This window comes from Erinaceus europaeus, chromosome 10, assembly GCF_950295315.1.
Source record: "Erinaceus europaeus chromosome 10, mEriEur2.1, whole genome shotgun sequence".
NCBI lineage: Eukaryota > Metazoa > Chordata > Mammalia > Eulipotyphla > Erinaceidae > Erinaceus > Erinaceus europaeus.
This window is the reverse complement of record NC_080171.1, coordinates 92,998,340-93,013,271: the sequence shown is the minus strand read 5'-3', so window position 1 is coordinate 93,013,271 and position 14,932 is coordinate 92,998,340. Positions and strand designations below refer to the sequence as shown.

Sequence of the window (14,932 nt, the reverse complement as noted above, 5' to 3'; positions counted from 1 at the left end):
GTTGTGGAAGTAGGACTAGGCAGCTCTGGATCCTGTTGTCCATTAGGCTGGATCCCTGCTCTACATAGTACTTAGTACCCAGTACCAGCTCACTAACCTCAGACAAGTGTCTCATAAAAAACTTAGTCCTTTGTTCTAAAGACAGGATTAAAACAGCTCAAGTGAGAGGTCTTCACAACGCTGAGTACCCAGCAGGTGATGGTATCAGTTGTTAGCTACTGTAGAGTTTGCTGGGCTGCAATCATTTAAGGGGGCCACTGCCAAGGTGGTTCCTAGGTGACGTGACAGAGACCAGCATGCAACCCAGCCTGAGTCAGTCCACTGGGGAGGGGGCAGACATGGAAGCAGGCCATTATAGCTGGGGTTCCATGGACCTGACAGGGAAGCACAGGGCTCTGGGGACAAGGGAGAATAGTGGGGACAGTGATTTCATCTGAGGGGGGACATCAATCTTTTAAGTTGTAACTGGTTGAATGAGCAAGGGCCAACGGGGAAAGAGGTGGGGAAAAGAGCTCCAAGCAGAAGGATCCCAGCAACCAACTCAGTTGTCTGCCCCCACCACCCCCTGTGGCCCCTCAGCACTGCAGTCAGTCTGGCCAACCAGAACCCACCATACAGAGCCCACCAAGGTCACCCATCTGATACTGTCTCCTCACAGGCAACCCCCACCCCCAGACCCTCTGAGTCCTGGCTGACTGTCAGAGTTTACTCTGTTCTAGGTCTAGACACGTCCCTCCCCGTCCCCATACTCTGGAAAAAGTGGGTGCAGGCCTACCTTGTTGGGGTGCACTGCTCGTCTCAGGTTCTCCATCCACTTGTCTCGCTCGGCTGCTGACCGGCAGGAGAAGCACTTGCTCCCTGACGACGTTGTCACCTGCAGGGGACAGCAGGGCAATGTCACAGGGAAGGTGACATAGCAAGAATAGGCTCAATAGTAGGCCACTAGGGTTTAGGGGGGCATCAACCTCCAGATCTGCACTGCAGTCTTTGGGAAAAAGCAGAAGACAGCTCATGATGCGCGCCCCCTCTATTCTGCATTTGCACAGAGGTTCAGGGAGCAAGTCAGCTACAGGAGGGTGGCTGAGCATGGCCCTGACTCATCACTCCGGCCCCAGTGCCCTCTGCCCATGGGAAGGCAAATCTCTGACTCTGAGCCGACCCTCCAAGGAATGAAAGAGAGAAGTCTGGAGTCCCTGCCCAGGTCAGAGGGCAATGCTTGATCCAAGCCCCCAGCAATATGCAGATCCACAGGCAGCAAGGAGGCTAACCAGTGGCCCTGGCGTCCTCCAGTCTGGAACCCCAGTGTCCCTCCCCTCCACACTTTTCCTGGGCTGGGGGCTGCCACACCAGTGCTCAAGCAGCTGGTATTCATTATCAGGCTTGTTGCTCTCTCAGAGAGCTCCCCTAATTATGTAAAATTGTTGGAGGTGGGAGTATGGGGTGGGAAGCTTCCCAGAACCAGGTAGGAAGAGAATATGAATAATTAGAGAAGTGATTAGGAACTCCCAGGCACACCTGCAGCATTAGCTGCCCTGGCTCTGGCTTGACCTCAGTCTCTGTCATCCCATTGTTGTCTGTGGGCCTCAGACTCCTCGTGTGCTATATGAGGGGCAGGCAGCATAGGTGACCCCCAAGGAGCAGCTCAAGTGGGCTGGCTGGGTCCCTGGGCTCAAAGCTTGGGTCATAGAACAGGAGGACAGGAAGAGCTCTGCCTCTCACTGTACAAAATAGGGACAGTCAGCAAAGGGGGCAGACACTGCCTCTGAGGGCTTCCCATAGAGAGGGGAGATGGGGTCAGGGGCTTCACCCACGCACAGGCTGTCCCTGCCTTCCACCCGAGGGACAGAGCACTGGGGGAGGGAGAGCAGGCCTTCCCAGGCAGGGAACCACCTCAAAGCAGTAGTCCTGGCCAAGAATGCTGCTGTGCACAGGCTTGATGACCACCTCTTCCTCCATGCTGAGGTCCAGCGCCTCCACCGCACTGCTGGGGCTGAGCAGGGACTCGTGGGAGCGAGACTCCTTCAGCCTTGGCATCAGATGGGACCTGGAAGGGGTGTGGGGGAACAGCCGGTGTGTTAGGCTGGGCCTGCCAGTCCCTCCCTCTGCCCTGTCTTCTCCCCACCCTGGAAACCTGTTTAGGACCCCCCAGATGGAGACGTCTTTCCTTTTAGCTCCCGCAGTCCTCTGAGTCCAGGCAGACTTGAGGAAGGAGCAGCGCAGTGCGAGAGTCTGAGATCCGAGTCTTCCCACTTCAAGACCCCAGGTTAAGTGGCTTAGCTTATAAAGGAGCAACTGGTTGAGGATGATCCAGAAGGGGAAAGCTGGCATTTGAGTCAGCCTGGCCTGAGCAGTCACAGAGAACAAACCTCACCCAGGCAGCTTCCTCATGATATCCTTCACCCCGATCCCTGAGACCAAAACAGTCCCCCATCCTCACATCTGTCCAGAATGCCATTACCTGTAGACTTCCTCACACACCTCAACTGTACCCTCCAATCCCAGGGGGCAGAGGAGGCACAGGGCCCTTTGCTGAGATCAGTGAGCAGATGCGGACTTCAAGGGTCTGCAAGGGGGCAGCAGCCAGCAAAGTGCCTAAGGTGCAGGGAGTCAGGTCAGGCACAAAGAGCAGAGGTAGCCCATACCTGTTGGTGGTTACTTGGAGCCTGGCTGGACTGGCTACGCAGGCCTGGCCACGCAGCTGGGCCCCTGCTTGTCTTCTGTGTACTCTGGGCCAGTCATTTCTCACTGAGCCTCGGTTTCCTAGCAGATCCCACACAAAGCACCTCAGATGGCATGTATACCAGTGTGATCTATTCAGTCCAGAGTCAAGAGCAAACAGAGTACCCCACTGGAATCCCTGCCTACAAGCAGTGGCACGGCTAACGCATGTGGACTAGCTAGGTCTGCTAAGTCCCACCCCACCCCCCAACATATCTGACACAGGAGCTGGGTCTGCCTTGCCCCTATTCACAGACATAGCCCAAACCCTTGGAGCTGGCACAAAAACCCACCTAAGGCCTATTTGCCCTAATCCCTCTGCCTTTTGGCTCCCAAACTCCAACGTTCCACAGTTGGGTCCCTCATTCTATCTCTGCCTTGCCAAACAAAGGCTACCTCAGCTCAATGAAGTCTAGGATATGAGCCTGAAGCTCTCACACTCTGGCAGGCTTCTCACCTGCTTCCCTATAGGGGACATGCCCACCAAAACCATTTCCATACTCACCCAGTAAGGGATTCTGAAGCCCACTGTGTTTTGAGCCCAATGGGTCCTGCCCAGGGGGTCCCATGGGACAACAGTAGCCACCCTCCATGCAGGAGTCCTTTCCACAGGTAGCTCCATACTGGACATTATGGGAACTGGAACTGGGACCCTAGCTTTGGGGGACCCCATAGATTCTTCAGCCTCCTCCTGCTGCAATCCCAGCACTAAGCTAGCACATGGCAGGGCTCAGATCAATTGAAATGAGTCAATGCCCACAGGCAGGACTTGGGAAAGTTCCCGGGAAGAGGAGGATCTGAGGGAGAGCAACAGTGAGACAGGTTGGAGCTGGTTGGTTAGAATGACCCAGTCTCTCAGAGCTCACTGGGGAAATGAAGCTAGGGGGCCTCTCTCTGAGCCTGCAAGGGCCCTCTGGCACTCCTTGAAGGCCCCAACCCCTCCATCCTTACAGCACTGACTCATGTCCAATGCCAGGGCAAGACTGCTGTCCCTCCTACCTTTCAGCAGACTCCACCCTGGGCCACTGCTCACCTTATAGGGCAGACTTCAGGCTTCCCTTCCATACCTTAAATGCCCTGTCTCACGCTGGGGACGAGGAAGATTCCTGCCTAGAAAGGGCTGGGACCCACAGCCCCCTAGGCCAGTTGTCCAGGGCTGAAAATCCAGCCTGTAGGCAGGGATCAAGCTGCTTTCTGGCCCAGGCCAGCCAGGTAAGGATGCTAGGAACCAGAGTGGGTGAAGCAGAGACCCAGGAAGTGCAGGAGGAGCCAGTGCTCTGGGGCCTCCTCCTGCCTGGGGCATCTGTCCCAGTTCTGTGGGGAGGGGAAAGGGAAGCCAGTTCAGTAGAAAGGACCTGGGGGGCGGCAGGGAAGGGTACATGGATGGACATACAGGCCCTGTTCCTACAGCTTAGGAGGCCATGGGTGGACCCCAAAGCAGCCAAGCCTGGAGTCTGTGTTTCCTGAGCTGTTCTGTCCTCTTACTCCCTACCATCCTACCCCACAGACATGCCTCAGCTGGCCCAAGCTATCCAGAGATGGTGGCTGGCTGAACAGAGGACTGTGGGGAAGCTCAGCTACAGCAGGGCAGACCGTAGCCTCCACACCTCACCTCACCTCCTCAGGGCAGGAGTGGCATGTGGAGCAGAGTCTGCACCAAGTCCTGCAACCCAAGGTCCCAGGCAGGGCTGAGGGCATTCCTAGTCTCCCAGGCCACTGTCATTCCTGCTGTGTGTGGTGAGGTACAGCCAGAAGAGCTATAGCTCAGTGTCCACTTGCTACCTCACCTCCCTGCAAGGCTCACCCTAGCCCGTACCCCCTTTAGCTGGGCTCCCAGGAAGCAGGTATGCTTGATCCTGTGGGGTGGGGGACCGACCACCTCCCAGGAAGCCAATGTGTCCATGGTAGTGGCTGATTAGATGACTAGGGAAAATGGCCATTGGTTATTTGTGAAACACAGCAGGACCCCCTCATAGAACTAGCAGTGTCAACTCCAGGAAGCCATCCCTGCCCAACACCTGCAGCAGCTCCGAACCCCTCATACCTCAGGCTCCTACCCCAGTCACTCCTGCTGCACAGAGTATGCCCTCAACATTGGGCTACGAAGTCCTTTCTCTCCTCCAGTCTCTGCCTTGCCAGGCTGGCCAGAGGGCCACTAAAGAAGGGCACTGCAAATCGTCTTGGGTCCAAGGGGGCAGTGAGTGGGCACAGTCACCCCACCTTGGAAGCCTGGTAGACAGGAGGAATCAGCTGATTTTACAGCCTCTCAGCAGTCCTGCTGGGATCAGAGAAGCCTTGTGCCACCTAAGGTCCCCTCCCCAGCCTGAAGCAGGTGATGCTCTCTGGCTCAATCCCAACCCATCGAAGCTGAGGAGTGCACAGGCAACCCACATCACAGCATGCATGGCTGGCCATTTTCAGGTCCCCCTTCTCATCCCAATGGCACACAGCCCTGTCAGGAATATCCATCTACCCACCATACAGAAAGGTAGATTGGGGGGTCAGGCAGTAAGTAGCGCAACAGGTTAAGCGCACATGCATAAAGCGCAAGGACCAGTGTAAGGATCCCAGTTTGAGCCCCCGACTCCCCACCTGTAGGGGAGTCACTTCACAGGCGGTGAAGCAGGTCTGCAAGTGTCTTATCTTTCCTCCTCTCTGTCTTCTCCTCCTCTCTCCATTTCTCTCTGTCCTATCCAACAACAACGACATCAATAATAGTGATAATAACTATAACAATGATAAAACAACCAGGGCAACAAATGGGAAAAAATGGCCTCCAGGAGCAGTGGATTCGTGGTGCAGGCACAGAGCCCCAACAATAACCCTGGAGGCAAAAAAAGAAAGGTAGGTTAAACCCAGCAGACAGAGGGTCTTATTTGCCAAGGCCTCCACTGGAATGGGGAGCTTGATGTCACTGGACACAGCATCCCACTCCCCAAATCAGGTCCCTTTCTAACACCCTATGGCTGGGGTGGGAGAGAAGATGACCCAGCACTCCTGCTGCACTCCTAGCACCCAGGTAACTCACTCAGTGAGGCAGCACCCAGATGGGTACTCCCAGCCCAGGGCAGATCCACCTCTCATGGCAAGCCTACCAGTGGCACCATGTGCCCACACTGGGCTCCAGAGGCTGACTGGCACACTGAGCACAGAAGCAGGTCTCAAACCAAGGCTATGAGTCCACACATTTGGCCCTGCTCATCAGGACAGAGCTGGCACCCCTGGGTCAGGCTTAACCCTGGACTTGTACACAGGTAACATTACAGGGATCACTTTACTGAATACTCACAAAACAGAGAGGACAGGAATCTTTTTATTTATTTGTTTTGCCTCCAGGGTTATTGCTTGGTGCCTGAACTACAAATCCACTGCTCCTGTAGCTTTTTTTTTTTTTAAATATATGACAGAGAGAAATTGAGAGGGGAGGGGGAAGATAGAGAAGAAGAGATAAAGATAAACACCTGCAGACTTGCTTCACCGCCTGTGAAGTGACACCCCTGAAGGTGGGGGGCTGGGGGCTCAAACCAAGACCCTTGTGTGGGTCCTTATGCTTCGCTTTACACTATGTGCACTTAACCAGTACACCACGGCCTGGCCCCCAAGGATAGGAATCTTGACCTGCCCAAGAGCTCACCAATCCAGCGGCATTTACCCACTCCCACCCATTGCCTTCTCTGAAGGAGAAGGAAGAATTCTGGTCTCAAATGAAAACACATGGTAGCACCACACAGAAGCAGTGCTATAAAGACAGGATCTATAAAATGCACATATCATCATGTGCGAGGACTCAGAGTCAAAGCCCCCCGTTCCCACCTGCGGGGGTGGGGGGAGTTTCATGAATGGTGAAGCAGTGTTGCAGGTGTCTCACCTTCATTCTGTCTTTATCTCTCTGCCTCTTCTCCTCTATATAAAAAAAAATGGCTGGTGGGGGTATAGCATAATGGTTATGCAAAGAGACTTTCATGCCTGAGGCTCTCAAGTCCCAGGTTCAGTCCCCCACACCGCCATAAGCCAGAGCTGAGCAGTGCTCTGGTATAAAATAAATAAATAAATAAAAAAGAGGCATGAGCACCAACAATAACCCTGGTGGCAAACAAATACTTATAAGGTAAGTAGGCTAGGATTAGAGGTGTCCTCGCAAGATCACATGGAATTCAGTTCCAACCCCTGTGGCAAGGGCCCATCTACCTGTTGTCCACTCTGTCCAACCACAGAGGGCAACTGAGCCCAGGGAAGGGAAAGGAGGTCAGTTGGGAGGACAATCCTCCTTGGGACCTCATATCCTGATGATGCCGCTGCTCCCCAGGAAAGGGGACAATGATGGCTGGAGGCTGGGCTGTCAGGGCAGCTGCCTGCTCAAGACCAGTTTCCTTTTTATTTATTTATTTTTTATAAAATGGAAATATTGACAAGACCATCGGATAAGGGGGGGGGGGCACAACTCCACACAATTCCCACCACCAGAACTCCATATCCAATCCCCTCCCTTGACAGCTTTCCTATTCTTTATCCCTCTGGGAGTATGGGCCCAGGGTCATTATGAGGTACAGAAAGTGGGAGGTCTGGTTTCTGTAATTGCTTCCCTGCTGAACATGGGCATTGACAGATCCATACTCCCAGCCTGGCTCTCTCTTTCCCCTAGTGAGGTAGGGATCAAGACCTGTTTCTAAAAGCAGCAGCCAATGCTGCCCAGAGTCTCAAGAGACATCCCTGCCCTTGCTGTATCCAAATACAGGGCACTCCCCTACACCTCCCTCAAGGCAGTGGCTCTTCGCCCCTTACCAGTCCCTGAGAGGCCTGACAAAGAAGCTGATTTTCTAGCCTGAACCTTAGCAGTCCACCAGGGATCAGAGGCTGTTATGTCCTAAAGGACCCCCTTGCCTACCTGGATCAGGTGCTCAAGAAGCCTTCACCTGGGGAGCCAGGCGGTGGCACAGCGGGATAAGCACACATGGCGTGAAGCACAAGGACCACAATAGGGTCCTAGTTCGAGTCCTGGGCTCCTCACCTGCGGGTGGGTCACTTCACAGGCGGTAAAGCAGGTCCACAGGTATCTATCTTTCTCCCCCCCTCCTCTTTCCATTTCTCTCTATCCTATCCAACAACAATAATAATAATGACAATAAATAGCAAGGGCAACAAAAGGGGAAAAAAAAAAAAAGAAGAAGCCTTCACCTGTATCCCTCACACTGTGTGATTCTCATACTTTCCAGGAAGGGGGTTGTGAGGCCTGCCCTCACTCCTTGTCTCCTGATAGATGTAAGCCTAGAGGTCTCTGTGTCCTTCCCCAAGATGCAGTACCACACCTGGAGTTCAAGACTTCTCTGTTCTTTGCACAGCAGGCTCTGCCTAGTGACTGGACTTGTCCCAGGGGACCCTGAGTAGTTGTCTGGGTATGTGTGTGGACAGGAGGGGGTATCCTTTGCCCATGCTATTTCCAGAACCCACACAGCTTTCCCGCCATTTTTTTCTGCCTCGAAGTTCTTTCTTACTTTTTCAAAGCCCAGCCCAAATGCTGCTGATACCAGCTATGCCTGGTCCCTCCACATAGACAAGAGCTCACACCTTGGGGGCCAGAGCTATAGCTCATCTGGGAAGACACTTGTTTTGTTATATACAAAACCCAGGTTCAAGACCCCTGTATACCACACGGAAACACTATGGTGCTGGGGCAGGCTTTGGTGCTATGGGGTCTCTCTCTCTCTCTCTCTCTGTTTTTTTTTCTCTCTCTGGAGTGGTGAATCTCGGGCAGTGACCAAAATTAAGTCATACTCAGAACACGTGACTTGAGTTCCATCATGTGTCACTTTTCTGAAAGTCCAATGTCCCAGGGGCAGCTCTTCAGGGCTGAAGCGCCAGACCTCACAAAGGCTCTGAAGAGCACGTGAGTAGCTACCAGTTGCCTGGGATTTGAACATTGTTCAGCAGAGTCTGAGATGGTCCACAGCCTCGGCTTCAGCCTGACCCTGTCACTGCTCCATGAGCGGCCAGGAGGGGAAAGGCTACAGCCCACAGACCCACTGGAGGACACCCACTCATGCCCAGTAGGGGAGGAAAAGTCCAAGGGACAGTGAGGTGGGGCAGTCCCTGCCCAGGGCCCAAGAACCAGTGGGGAAGGTAAGAGCACTGGCTCTGCTGCTGGAGGCTGAGCCAGGCCCCAACAGCAGCTCATTGTCAGAATAGCTCAGCAGGAACAAACACAACATTGTCCCAGCTCAAGGCCTCCAGACTTATCTGATAGCCTTCCAGCCAACCCACGACCTGTTTTTTCAACTCCATACTTTTTTTCTCTTAAAAGGTTAGTGACACAGAAGTTCAGCAAGTTCTCTATTATTTCAAGGTGGGGAGGGGGTGGACCCAAGAACAAAACTTGCAACAATATAGAAGTTTCATTTGAAGGGGCACTGATGGCCCCAGCTGCTGCAGGGTGGGTTGAGTGGAGGAGTGTGGCAGAGCCTGAAGAGTCAGGTGCTAAATCACCCTCCAAATATCAAAGGGACAGAGATGGAGCTACCTGCCCTACGTAGTCCCAGAGGGCAAGGCTGGGACCAGAAAAAAACCAATTCAGGGTCCAGGTAGTGGTGTACCCCATAAAGCACACACGAACCCAGATTCAAAACTCTGGTCCCCACCTGCAGTGGGAACTTCATGAGTGGTAAAGCAGTGTTGCAGGTATCTCACCCTCTCAAGTGCTCTCTGTCTCTATCCAACAAATAAATAAAATAAGCATTTAAAATATATATATATATATTTCAAAAGGGAAAAGAAACCAATCAGCTCTGTTATCTGCTGACCCACATGGGCCGGGCTCGTTTGAGCAGGACCCTGTCTCTGAAACCAGCAGCTGAGAGACAGTCTTCATATCTGTACAGAAGGGAAGCCTGCATCACTTGAGTAGTGTCCACAGGCACTTGCAGGGTGAATTTCAGGAGTAAACACACACACACACACACACACACACACACACACACACACACACGGCCAAGTGGGCTGTGGGAATAAATCTAAATCTCCATTCCCTCAATACAGCCTTGAGTACTTTAAAAAAAAAAAGTCAATATCCTGGGTCCTGGTTTCCCTGTCTACAAGTGGGGATACTATGCACCTCACTGGGCTGCCATAAGTCACCCAGGACAATGCAGGCAAGATCCTCAGGAGGATGGGGACAGAGTGGCCATACCACTCACTCTCCACTCCGGGCTAGTCCCCATCTGTCCCAGTCACTCTCCTCATTGCTGGAAGCCACTTTAGGAGTGGGGTACAGCTGTGAACACTGCTAGTGACTCTGTTAAGGCTGACCTCTCTAGGGCACATGATATATCGTGTGTGTGGGAGTGGTGGTATATGGGAGTGTAGGGTGTGTGTGTGTGTGTGTGTGTTGAGACAGAACCACCCCAATGTCCCATCTTGTGTAGGCCTCAGTTTCCCTCCCATTATGCAAAATGCTCTACATGCTTTAGGAAGTCTTCTTTTCAAAGCCCTTGATTTCCCCTCCTGTAGAGGGACGGTTCACAAGTAGTGAAGCAGGTCTACAGATGTCTATCTTTTTCTCTCTCCCTTTCTACCTCCACCTCTTTTCTCAATTTCTTTCTGTCCTATCCAGTAAAGTTGGGGAAGGGAAAGCCTTTGATTTTTCTGATGTGAAAGGAGGTGAGAAGCAAGTGCCTGGGGTATATAGACAGTGGACACTTCCAAAGGCAGGGGGTGGGAGGTGAAGTGTCACTTGGTCCCTCTGCCTGTGACTTGTAAGCACAGTCACAACTCTCGCTCTGTGCAAGGGTCCTCTGTACTGGGCTGCTGCTACAGTCAGAAAGAAGAACTCCCAGACAAGACCAGTCTCCCACCCTGCTGTCCCCAAGGTGGCATGAGGGCTGGCAGGACCTGCAAACGGGTCAGGTCACAACATGCCCACTGCATTCCTGCCTGTCCCAGCTTGGCAGATCTAGGGAGCTGGGCTAGAAAGCTCTGTGGTCCCTGAGAGCAGCTTGGGGTGAGGTACTGACCTCCTGGGAATGGAGCAGCAGGACATAAACAGGGCAGCACCCCACCCGGAACATCCAGCAGAGCCATCTCTCCCCACGCCCAGCCTTGCCTGCTGGCCTGGGAACCGACTGCAGGGGAGGCCAGTGCTTACTCCTGGCCCAGCCAGGGTCTCAGGGGAGGGGAGAAGAATGCAGTGAAGCTGTCTGGTGGCCCCCATAACCCTGGGGACACAGTGCCTGTCCTTAAAAGGCAGGGGGCGAAGCGATCCCTCTCCTTCTCACTCAGGGTCCCAGCCATCCCAAGCAGGATGACTTCACCCCCATGCGCACTCTGAGTCCTGGGTTGGGAAGGGCCTGTCCTATCTTTTCTCTGGGAGCCCATACTCCCCCCACCCCCCACCCCCATGACACGGCAGGACTGAGCTAGGAAAGTGGGGTCCAAAGGAAGAACACATCTACTTCCTCAGACCTCAGTTCTTTTTTTTTTTTTTGAGGGGGGTGGGGTTGTGAAAGCAGGAGGCACACAGAAAGAGAGAGAATAAACCAAAACATTGTCCACCTAAGTTATCCTGCAGCCTCAAATAAGGAAGGTTCAGCCCTAGCAGTGGGAGACTGGGAAAGGGTGTGTGTACTTTCTCATGTGCCGAGCAAGTGACCGAGCTGGCAGCCTGGACCTGACAGAGCAGCATGCTTACATCAGTGTACGGCCTTCTCCCAGAGGCAGTGCTAGAGGTGCAGCAGGGACTTGGCTAGGCCAAGGGCACTCTGCCTCACAGGCACACCTACCTGCCATATTCCAGGCCATCCAAAGAGCTCAGCAAAGGAGACCTAAGGAAACTGAGGCATGGAGAAAGGAGTGACTTGACTCAGTCATGCAGCCCACATGTGAAACTTAGGAGACTAGTGGCCTGGCCACCCACTAAAGGATGATCCCTCTCAGTTGGGAGGCATTCGTCTCATGCAGAGAGAGAAGAAACTTGGTCATGGAATTCTGGTCCATCCTTAACCTGCAGTGACCTTGGGCCCAGCACAGTCAGCTGGATTCTCTAAGCTGCTTGCTTGCTTCCTCACCTGCTAAATTGCTTCAGAGATTGTACCCTGAATTTTCGAAAGGCCTGCTCCCCATAAACTTAAGGAGTCACATAATAACCACTATATCTCTACACCCCCCCCCCACAACAGTTAGACAACTGCTGGAGTGAGAGCTTGTTGCCACCTACTGGTGGGATAGGCCACTGGGCAGGGGTCGGGCCCTGGCCCCTGGCTCTAGGTCTCTGAGCAGGGGGTCCCCTCAGCATTTAGACCACACATCCCCAACTAAGCCTGTGTAATTCTGCAGCCTAATGGAGTTTTCAAAAGCCACTCAGAAACCCCATTTACTTTCTGGTATCTTATTACTTTATTTGGGGGAGAGGGGCAGGGGGCACACAGATAGAGAAGAAACAAAAAAAAAATCTTTTCATCTAATCCCTCAAGTCATCCTGCAGCCTGAATAATTTCAGGTTTTTAATCAATAGCTGTCAGACTTGTCAAATTACTTTGGGGACCGCAAAGCAGTTTTTAAACATTCATAAACCTCAGTAGAACAGCGAAGTGCCCTGAATTTTAAAAGAAGAGAATTTGAGGCATAGGATGAGATTTGGGTAAATGGGGAGGGAGTTGAGGGCCAAGTGCCCCTCCCGCTTTTTAAGCAACCCCCATCTCCTCAAATTCCCCTCAGTGTCAGTGCTGGGACCCCAGGGCTATCTGCCACCAGGCGATGTCAGGGCACTCAAACCATACTGGAACACAGGGGAGGCCTCTCTGCACATCCCTCCTCCAGCTTCTCCACTAGGACAATTCTCCAAATTAGTCAAATATTCCTCCTTCCTCCCTCCTCCCTCCCTCCCTTTTTTTCCTTTCCCTCCCTCCCTCCCTCCCTCCCTCCCTCCCTCCCTCCTTCCCTTCCTTCCTTCCTTCCTTCCTTCCTGTCAGCCCAGGGGTTGCCCTGCACCCCTCAGGCATATGGGCACACCCATGCAACTCCCGAGTCTGCTGAGGTTGAGTGTGGGACTGGTTTCTAACTGGTTTCTCTACTCCACCTCCACTGAGACTATAAACTAACCTTCAACAGTTGCCCCAGGCCCTGGAAACCCCTAACCAAACACACAAAACACACACTTCTGTAACTGGTTACATTACCCTGCCCCTGTGTCTCAGTTTTCTTGTCTGTGGAGTGGAAGCAACATCACCGTAGAGCTCCGGGTGCAGCCTCCTTGCAGTGAGCCCCATGCTCAGCCCTGGCTGCCTTTCTGGGCATCCTGCCTTTCAGTCCCAGCATTGCTTGGATGCTCCCAGGTCCTCTGAGGCCACTGCAGGTCCAAAATGCTATCATCCTACTGAGGAGGCAGAGCCCTCCTGGTCCAACTGGCAAGCAGGCTCTCAAAAAGCCTCTCTATGCAGAGCAATTCAGATGGCCCAACTCTTCTTACCCCAAAGAGCAGGCCACCTGGACATTTCCTGCTTAAGGACAGATGTACATGACCAGGAACAAACACTGGCACCCTGTATTCCAGCCCCCAATGCTCATGTTCATTCTCAGGTCTGCAATCTCTTTAACTCCTGGACAGGGAAAATGTGTGGCCTGAGAGAGATAAGAAGGAAACAAGGGGAAAGGGAACTGGGCTGGGAAGCACAGCACTGAGAGTAGTGTCTCCCACTTCTCAACTTCCTCACCTGTCAAGTAGGCTGCCCTCACCTTCTGCCAGAAACTGCTGGAGGCTGAATAATTCAGCACCCCAGAGCGTAACTACTGAGTGCCTCACATATGCCAGTACAGAACCTGGGGGTCTCGGGGCCCCAGCTCTGTGTCTCCCCCTGAGCCTAGTGTCTGGGAGGGAGGCCTAGAGTGCAGGAGAGCACCGCTTCTCAGACTGCAACTTGCAGAAGTCAGCCAAAAGCACGTAACAACAGGAGAGGAGGCTGCCAGCAGCCACAGGGTCTGGGGCCGCTGGCAAAGGCAGGAAAACAGAGAAACAATGCCCAAGAAAACAAGGGTGAGGCCTTAGTTCCTCTTGCTCCCAGTGGCCCAGGTCATTTGTGTAGCTTCCCCTCTTCAGCACACACCACTGCCCTCCACACACCCACTCCTGGAACGTGCTCACAGCAGAATAGCAGACACCCCCACCCCGCCTAGTCTCTGACCTCCAGGCAGCCCTGTCACCCAACTAGAGTTAAAGAAACTGGCTCTGAGACCTCAAGGGGTTTCCCGACACAGGGCTAGACTCTAAGAGTCTAGTGCTAACTCTAGCATAAGATGCCACATGGTCTATAGCATCCCAACCAATAAAACCATCATTTCAAATATAGCTTCCACATTGGTTCTGGTCAAACCCATCCAGCTCTAGTCACAGCAGGCTGCCTATCTCCACTGAGAAAACACTCTGCAGCTAAGTCCTTCCTGTCCGTCACTCTTGGCTCATAGACCACCACCTCCATGAAGCCTGCCACAGAAGAACTGGCAACTCCCTCCAAGGTTTGCCCCTGTGCACCACATCCCACAGACACTGGGAAGTAGCTGCCTGGCATCTGGGCTCCAACTGCAAACATGCTGTTGTCTGAGACTTTCAGCAAGCCTAAATTCTGTGACCAAAATGTACCCGCTCCCCAGTGATGAGCACAAATCCTGTGTCACTAGAACTATAAAAAGCTTTGCTTTGTCACCACCTGTGTGACCTAGGCAGATCATGTCCCTTGTCTGAACAATGGTGAGGATGACACCCATGTGGCAGGGGTCTGATCTATCACCTGAGGTGAAGGGGATGTAAGTGGCAAGACCAAAGTGCAGGTAAACTTGGCTAGAACTCAAATCCTCAGCTTCTCTGGAGAAGGGGCACATCTCCAGTAAAAACAGTCACAAGGGAGTCCGGGTTTCTGAATTTCTCACATGCTTAAGCTGGAATGAAACACTCCAGGCCCAGACACTTTTCCTTCCTGGTCTCCCAGTCCTTGCCTCCCACCCCAGACAACAGGCCAATGGGTCAGAAAACAGACCCACACAGGGAGGGACTGAAGAAAGTTCTGGGAGCAGGAGGTGGGGGTAAGAGGACATGTAGTGCAGTGGCCCCCAAACCCAAGCATGGCCCCACCCAGAGCAAAGGCCAGACACCGCAGCTCAGGCTAACTTCCCCATAGTTCCTAGCATTTATCCCCGTACCTAGTGAAGCCTCCAGGGAGGCTGTCGGCTTGCTTTG

General features: G+C 53.1%; 1 protein-coding gene across 14 annotated transcripts in view; it reads right to left on the bottom strand.

Moving 5' to 3' along the window:
- Window positions 1–14,932, bottom strand: part of DAB2IP (DAB2 interacting protein) — a 232,553-nt gene that overhangs the window by 24,929 nt on the left and 192,692 nt on the right. For 13 of the 14 annotated variants that reach the window (XM_007539933.3, XM_060200088.1, XM_060200089.1 and 10 more), the window contains 2 exons: window positions 1,891–2,044; window positions 776–874 (listed from right to left, as the gene is read on the bottom strand). In XM_007539933.3, coding sequence (XP_007539995.1) covers window positions 776–874; window positions 1,891–2,044 — 253 coding nt within the window. Of the gene's footprint in view, window positions 1–775; window positions 875–1,890; window positions 2,045–11,486; window positions 11,503–14,932 lie in introns of those variants that run through there. The other variant, XM_060200093.1, reaches the window with a different exon arrangement.